Genomic DNA, 9016 nt, shown 5'->3' with positions numbered 1-9016 from the left:
TAAATTTTCTGAGGAGCACAGGGTGTTACAATAAAGTATAGGGTAGATAATGCATTGCGTTTTCTAGGTGCACTTTCTGACAAGTCGGGGGCAGCAATGCACTAGCCGTGCCTAGTCTGCCGGAAATAAAAAGAAGAAGAAGAAGAAGCAAGGCTTCAGCGGAAACGGCATATAACGTTTCGACACACGTTTCAAACTACCGGAGCGAATGGCGATGAAGTGGTTGCGTCTTTCGTTCTTTTTCTTGTGGATTTTTTCGCTACATCGCGTTACGGCTGGCGACAGCGGTGTAAAGAAGATGAAGATGCAGTTTGCTACGGGGCCCTTGCTTAAATTTCAAATTTGGTGAGTATTTACGAAAATCAGGTGAACCATTGAAGACTAGCTAGCAGGCCGGACGTCAGAAGCGGCTAACAGTAGCTAAAGCAGAAACAGGTTTATATGTTGTTACTAATGTTAGACTTGTAAAACAGCTACTGAAGATGTGAGGAGAACATATTTTGACACTGGTCTTCTTTTTGGGTAGGGTTCATGAATGTCTTTTTGAAAACATCAGCTCCAGCGTCGTGTGTCTTGACTGTTTGAGTCTTGAGGTTGATAATATAGACATTTTATTTTTGGTTTCTGGAGTTCTCGACCCACCTCGAAAGTGACAAATAAAACCTGAAAAGTTGGTGTCTTTGCACTTTGATCCATTTTTTTAAAATCAACTAATGGTCTTCATTAAGTGAACAGCATGAACATTTTCATGCTCAGAGACAGTTTTGTGTTATAAATCAGTATATATGGTTTAGTAACATAATGCAGTGAAATAGCAGCCACCAAGGCAGACCAGCATTTTTTTGGGGCGTCCTGCGCACTCCTGCGATATTTTCGGCTCCTGCGCGTCCTGCGCCTTTCAGTCCAGCTGTTTTATGCCTGGTTCACACGGCAGGATTTTAAAAGTATCTTTAGGTTTTCAAAACTTGAGACCATACACGTGGAGATTAAGAAAAAAAAAATCATAGATGTAACAGGTTTGGTTGTACACTCTGTGGTGTTCAGCCACACGGTGAAGTCAACACACCACACCACAGATTTCACACACGAACATTCCCAGGTCAGACAGAAAATCTTGCAAAATCTCTCAAGATTAAACGTGACTTCAGAGTAAACAGACGGAGATACTTTGTGGACTATTTACAACAGGGTGGGTGGGGGGGCGGGGGGTGCGACTATACAAAAAGAAAAAGTTCTTTAAAGGAGTGGAGAGACGGCGTGACCACTGAACTTTCTGATAAGCCATAACAGCTGTTTTGATGTAGATTCCCCTCCGTATGTCCGTCGTCTCGCTTTCTGATTGGCTACACGTCACATTCAGCTGGCTGCGTGCTCGTCTGTGGCACTGATCTGTATATATTACTGGATAGCTCATTGGTCCACACACTCCATAAAATCTGCTGAAGCAAAGTGGGGGCCATCTTGCCACTCCCAACTTATGCAGACCCTGCATAGACAGCTTAGTAGAACGTCAACAATTTCAAGTAATAATTGAGCATATTCTCTCACTTAATTTTTTTTTGTTCTTCAGATAATGTAAGATTGATCCCACCTAATCTATGTCTGCCATGATTAGCTATTTGATTTATTTTCCTTCTTTCTTTTATTACTTTGACACTTCTATCCTTCTATTCTCAGTTACTCATATCTCACAGGGACAAATACTCAATACGCCTAAAGCTCCAAAACTATGCACAAGTAGACCTAATGTCTTAAAATAGTTTGTCCAACACAAAACATGTGGCTACACATGTTGTGTTAATAAACCACTTATTATTATTATCATCATCTTTGCCTATATGCTGGAATAATAGAGAGAACTCTTCAAATTATGGATCATTGCTTCCCATTTCAATCACACTCACAGGTGAAATGTTTGTCAACAGCGTTTGATCTGGCTATTTGCGCAGGTTATAGCTGCACATGAAGGTATTTTTTTAACAAAATTACAAAGAATAAAGTTGCATGTGCTTCATTAAAGATTAATAGAAAAGAGTCTTTAGGAACAGAACATCGGAGTGGTAATATGGTGGCTGGGTTGCTTCAAAACTATTGGCCAATGAGTTATCCAGAGATCTGTGGTTTGTGGTCAGAGGGACACCACACATACTGCGATATTGGGCCAAGAAAATCCAACATGTTGAATATCCCCGATTAGCAATCAGAGCACTCCTGACATCCTTCCGAGCAGATCAGAGCACTCTTAACACACCACACACGGCAGGAATATCTGATAATATTTTCTTTAGCATCATCACAATTGTTGGGACGTCCTTAAGATTGTCGGAAGGGGAAGGTCGGGTCCGATATCGGCCTAATTATCTTGTCGTGTGAATCAGGCTTTAGAATGATTCCTCACATACACACTAGGGATGTGAATCTCATCACTGACAACAATTCGATACACTACCAGCGATACAATACATCTTGCGATACATGACAATACCTACGATGTTATACGATTCACCCTTGTTCCCGATTTGATATATATTTGATGGTGATTCAGTTCTTCACAATGCGATTTGGTGGAATAAGATGCAGTTCAACATCATAAAAGAAATCATACCAAAAATTTAAATACAACATACAATGCTGCTATTCAGTATGGTTCTATGGTATTCTTCTTCTTCTTCTGATTGTACTAGAGGCAGAGCATTTGTTTTACTCCTTATAAGCAGCAAACTTACCAGATGCAACATTAAGGATCAGGAATCAGTTCTGTCATATTTGGAACCTGTTTGATCACACTGTCAAAACTGAAACAATACACTGAACAGTAAAAAGTCACTCAGTGAGTGACGAAAAGTGAGTCTCACTCAGTGAGTGACGAAAAGTGAGTCACACTCAGTGAGTGACGAAAAGTGAGTCACACTCAGTGAGTGACGAAAAGTGAGTCACACTCAGTGAGTGACGAAAAGTGAGTCACACTCAGTGAGTGACGAAAAGTGAGTCACACTCAGTGAGTGACGAAAAGTGAGTCACTCTCAGTGAGTGACGAAAAGTGAGTCACTCTCAGTGAGTGACGAAAAGTGAGTCACTCTCAGTGAGTGACGAAAAGTGAGTCACTCACTGAGAGAGTACCGCTTGGCAAAAGTAATTTGAAATACTTTCTTACCAGTCTTGCAGAGTGCTGCTGCGGCACTCGGCGGCAGCGCGACTCCAGTTGCAGCGGCTACCACACACTCACATAGCCTCAATTTGGATAACGGACTGTTTCAATTTTAGTGCACATAAACAATGTCAAATGTATATGTGTTGTCTTAATTCTGATGTATTCCATTATTATGGTAAACAAGTAATAATTGTGGATTAATTGCTGTCTGTGAAAATGTGAGTGTGGACGTAATCTCATTGTTGTTGCACTTGTAATGACAATGACAATAAATCTCATCCATCCATCCATCCAAATCCTCCCACGTCTTTAGTAGTCATTTTGGGGAAACCTGGTACAATTCCTTGTTATAGATTGATAATATGCATATGGTCATATTGTACAAGATTGACACATTTTGGCCGAGTTATGGCCCTTGATTAACAACCTAGATACTGCCAGTTTCATGAGTTGGTGCCTGCATTCTGAAATAAAATATCACATACCTTGAAAAGTTATCTGAATGTAGCAAGCACTTGTACCAAAGCAGCATTTGCCAGCGGGGTATATCTTGTTTATTTTTTTGTCTAAAGTAGTGAAAATCATGTCTTGCTCCTTATCGGGGACAGTATAGCACAGGGGTCTCCTGCACTTCTGCCTCCGTCAGTGGTGCGTCTGAAGCCTTGGGCCTGAGCCTTGAATCACGTAGGCACTAGTTAATAGGATTATGGTATCAGTTAATTTCTGTCAAGGAAAGGATTATTTCTGACCTGTTAGTGTTCACCTATTTGCTAACTGAATGTTTCGTCTTCAACGAAACCTTTCTACCAAGAAGTTCAACAAATGATTTGCAGATAACATTGGAATTCACATGCCAGACTTCAAAGATAAGATTCCAACTCACACCAAGTTCTCTGTTTTGTGGTGGATCCACTTTCTTCCTGATTGTGTAATGTATAATCTATGTATGTATATAAATGTATTTTCTTTGCAGCATTTCCTGAGGGTACAAGCGGGTGTTTGAGGAGTACACGCAGGCCTTGTACCAGCGGTACCCAGACATCCGCATTGAAGGGGAGAATTATCTTCCTCTGCCCATCTACCGGTAGGATTGTCTGCCTTTTTAAAATTTACTTAGTGTAAATTTGGTGACACTAAGGTGAAAAACATAATTTTATTTCTTGCTCAGTAACGATGTTGATAAAAGTAAGTTTTCCTCCTTAGTTGTTTAGTTGAGGAATCATTAGGTTTACAAATTAATGTTTCATGGTTGTAGGCCAGCCATGAGATTCATGCTTTTTTTTTTTCCTTCTCCTTTGCTTATGCAAGGTCTCCCAAAGATACACCACTTCTGCTTGGTCTCCCAGTTGCAGTCTGTCTCACTTTCTTTTGACCATATGCCTAGAAGTGCTAACATTGGCATAACAAAGCTTCAGATTTCAAATCGTTGTCTTGACACAAAAATCTCCACAGATTTTTAACATGCCACTGGAACAAATGTGATGTCTCTTACTGCATTTGCTTTGTATTATTATTATTATTATATTATATTATTTATTTATCTTTCCTTGAGTAAACATCAAAATTCAACCCCACTCACCACCCAGAGTTGTGTTTTGGGATGTTGTGCAATGTGTATGTTGGACTTAAGTGGCAACCTCAAATCCTGAAAAAATTTATTTAGCAAGGAAGTACCACTACCTGCTTTTCCTTGAATCGCCAGATATGGTTCTGTGAAGAATTACACAGGGGCCAAAATTTAAAAATGCTCCAATCATATTGAAAACTATACCACATTATTGGTGTGATCATAAAGATTCCAAAAAGGTCTACCTATGAGTGAGTTCTATGGCATACATTTCAACCCCCTTGAGGGTCCACCTGTACAACCAAGTGATAAAATCAACACAAAATCCTTATAGCCTCCACATCGCACCAAAATCAGTTTTATTACAGTACACACACCCGCATAGTAGTATCACATAACTGGGGTTTTGTCCTTATATTAATAACTAACACCAGGATCTCCATGGGCTCTTTTATGGTGGAAGTCCTCCACAGTTAAATCCTCTGCTCCACAGTAAAATTGCTTGCTGTCAATAAAATCAATGTCTACAAGTACATTGTAGGCATTTTGTACAAACTCAATATATTTCCCGTGAATATAGTGTCATACAGCTGTTCTAGTTTTACAGAAACAAGAACTCACAGAGTAACAGATCACTGCTCCTAAAAATCTTTGGCCCCACCATCTGCTCTTCCCTACGATTGGATATTGGAAAACCATGTGACGGTGAACCAGTTCTGATTGGACGCTCACATTGCACACATCACACAGCTTATGAGGAGTACAAAGATGGTGGATGGCTGGCCGAAAGTCCTTGGAGTTAAGAAAAACAACAGTAAAACAAATTTACAACAGAAAACCCTGAATATCTGTAAGACTTTATTTGTACGTCCGTATGACTCTGAAACTCGGAAAAATCCTTATAATTTACGGACAATCCGTATAGGTTGACATGTATGCTATGGTAAAAATCGAAAAATGGTGGCAAAGGTCAGTTTCAGTTTGTACAGAGGCCAGAAGTTAAAGTTGCTCCAATTTTAGCAAAAAGGGATCCAAATTGCTGGTTGAATTAATGGGGTTTAAAAAGGAATAGTTTTCACCATTTATCATGCTTTATTATCATGTTAAAGGGTAACATGTCATAGAATCCAATGGATATCAACATTTTGACCTTTACTTTGGACAGTAAACATTCAGCGCTGTCTGAGCTATTCCATTTATTAGTTATCTTGATTGTGATTTTAGGCCCACTGTAGTGATATACAGAAGCAAAATTGTCAGTTCAAATACTTTTAACTGCTGAGGTGTGTGGTGTTGGTTTGTTTGTTTGTTTTTTAATTGTAAATTCTGGTAATATAGCTGTGATAACAACAGCAGTATTTATATTAGAAAATCTGAAGGGTGTTATTTATTTTTTATGCAGCATTCCCTAGTGATGCTGTTAAAGGTGTGCTTTACAATGCCCTTTGGTTGTCACGAGTCTAACGTTTAATAAGCACACGAGAGATTAGGCTGCCACATGATGGATACACTATGAGCCTCAAATTCTCAGATCGGGTTCTTCTTTAATTGTTACCTGCTTTAATCCCAGATTCAGTCACTCAAATCAGGTGTCTTGGTTGAGACAGTTTTTCATGCTTTTGTAGCCTTTTAAGAGTAACAGAAACTGTATGGTCCAAATATGTTGACCTGTTGTTGCCTGAAGCCTCAAAGAACTAAAGAATTAATATAATGAGTATAAAGTAATAATAAAATAAACAATAAAATATAAGAATTAATATATATAATTAATGAATACGTATAAATAAACTAGTTTCTTGTTTTCTTCTTCCCGCAGACACATTGCTTCTTTCCTTTTCTATGTTAAAACTGCTGGTGATTGGGCTCATTATTGTCGGCAGGGACCCGTTCGCCCTCTTTGGTATGCAAGCCCCTGGCATCTGGGAAATGGCGGCCAGGGAAATAAGGTAAAGTTTCCTGGAATAGCTGTTACTGCTCTGAGCCTGTGTGAGGGTTCTGTTGTGGTTTTCAGCTCTAACAGATTATGAGAGGTAGGAGTTGGAGGGAGGGAGAGAGTTCAGGATGATGTAACTGCTTAGCATGAGTACTTTGTACAGTCTTTTTTTTGTTGTGTCTTAAGTATTGTTTGTCTGGGTTCCTTTATGCTCAGGGTACAGGCCCGAAAGCTTGAGAGTGGGAATGGGCATTGATGGCTAGCATTTTAAGTTTGCAAATAAAACCTTCTGTTTTTTAAACTATCAGCTTATAATGCTTTGATATCGATGTTTTTATAGTCCTCCAAAATAAAGACTGTAACACTTGGGCTGGAATATTAGCAGGGAAATCACGAGAAATGGCAACATGAGTTGTACACATTATAGTGGAGGTTATGTATGCAACTGTAATTCTGCAAATTCTTGAATGACTGACAGGAACAGTTAGACTTGGAATTAGTATCCAAGAAAGGCTGAGCCGCCTCCCAGCCATCATACTTAAAAGAATAAAGTAAATTTTGCACAAAAAAATACATCATGATGATATTTTATTTTTGGTTCATTCAGAAAATATAGGATGTGTGCAATGCAATTTTTCACCCTAGGAGTTGGACTTAAATGCTTGTTCACTGTTGGGATCTCAGCGGTCTTTTGAGTTGGGGCACAGGCCCCATGAGCCGACACATATCCAGAAGTAATATAGCTCTGCCTGAAAGGACCAACACAAGACTTCTCTCGAGCCATCAAGGCTACCACCTCTGATTAGATGATGGATGGTTATTCTGACAAAAAAAGTCAAATGGAACACATTTTAATTGGGAAGAAGACTAAAATTAGCAGTGCTTTCTCAACAAATATCAGTGAAAACCAGAATAACATGAATCCTGCTGCATTTCCTGGTGAATTTCGTGTGTGTGTGTTTAAAAAATAAATAAATAATAATAATAATAATTTTATATATATATATATATATTGCAACTTGCATTTAGAATTGTACAGTGCATTGAGATTTACTGGTGTTCCCTCCAGCAGCTTCAAGGTTGCTGATCCAGTTCTTTTTGTGTGTGTAATAAGTAAACGAACATGACCACATTCTGTAAATGAAAAGCAAAAGAAGGATGGACTACTTCAACAAGCTGTGCATAATTACTGTGATTGGCATATTTCCACTGTTGATTTAAGACTTGCGAGAGCTCTTATTTTGTCACAAGTAAGAATTGTGTGAACAGAAAATGAAACTTAAATGTCTTTCTTGCAGATATACGCCTGTATGATGGTGTTTTTCTTCAGCAATATGATTGAAAACCAGTTAATGTCGACTGGAGCTTTTGAAATCACATTAAACGGTGAGGCCCACAGTACGAGCTGATTCAGTGGACCTTTCTTCTGTCATTGCTCATTCAGTAGCCTGAAGAATTAGTTATATTTTAGCGAGCTGGTGATTGCTTACTGTTCTTTGGTATGTAGTGATTGCGCTGCTTTCCTCCCCCCACTCCATGTAGATGTACCAGTGTGGTCAAAACTGGAGTCTGGTCACCTGCCCTCCATGCAGCAGCTTGTTCAGATCCTGGACAACGAAATGAAGATGAACACGATGCCACACCACCATTCGTAACGCTGCTGTGCACTTCTGACTGGAGCTGAACGCCCCTCAATGTAGGTATTAAATTTTCCAAAAGTATCTTGGGAAAAAAAAAGTTTTGGGTGGTGAGCATGTTCATGTTGTTGCTCTTCTTGTGTAGGTTTGAGGTGGGTTTCTCACCGGGCTGTGAAGTGATGTTTATGAAGGTCTGTGCTGAAAGCAGCGAGACCGCTAGCACAGACTGGATGTCCCCATCTTTCTTCACCATGCCCCTTAGAGACTTCCCACCCCTCACGCCAGAGCGGGATCCTCAGCATCAGCACCGGCTGTTCTGTCATCTTCCTGTACTATCCGTAATCCTGCAGAGTTTCCTGGTGCGACGTTTGATTTGAAGCAGTCCCGTGGACGTCCTCGGTCCCGTATTGGAGAGATCTAACAGTGAACCTTGTAGTCTTACAGTTGTTTTCACGTGTATCACTGAACCATATGTAGAAATTTATTTCCAAAAATAGTACAAAATGTAACGCACAATATTTCAGCATCGTTAACATTGCAGGGTTTTCTTTCTTCTTTTTTGTCTGATTTGTGAGTAATTTTTTATATTTACAAATCTTTGAAGCTAAGAAAGGTTAATAAATGATTATAACTATTTAAGTGACAGGTGTTTTGTCTGTTGCTGTAAATATTGAACAGAGATAATATTTGACCTGTCGGTGCAGTTAGTGTGCGACAGGTGCCATATC

The 9016-nt window shown here is 39.4% G+C and overlaps 1 protein-coding gene across 1 annotated transcript; it reads left to right on the top strand.

Annotated features, from left to right (window-relative positions):
* Positions 1-159: 159 nt before the first annotated feature.
* On the top strand, positions 160-8927 carry selenot1a (selenoprotein T, 1a). Its single transcript, XM_034182856.1, is given in 8 exon segments — positions 160-345; positions 4125-4235; positions 6535-6553; positions 6555-6647; positions 6650-6664; positions 7950-8037; positions 8194-8347; positions 8434-8927. Coding segments are annotated over 7 exon segments (576 nt in total). The 5' UTR covers positions 160-208; the 3' UTR covers positions 8307-8347; positions 8434-8927.
* Positions 8928-9016: the final 89 nt, after the last annotated feature.

Source organism: Thalassophryne amazonica, chromosome 12, assembly GCF_902500255.1.
Source record: "Thalassophryne amazonica chromosome 12, fThaAma1.1, whole genome shotgun sequence".
NCBI classification, from domain to species: domain Eukaryota; kingdom Metazoa; phylum Chordata; class Actinopteri; order Batrachoidiformes; family Batrachoididae; genus Thalassophryne; species Thalassophryne amazonica.
This window is presented reverse-complemented; position numbering and strand designations above follow the sequence as displayed.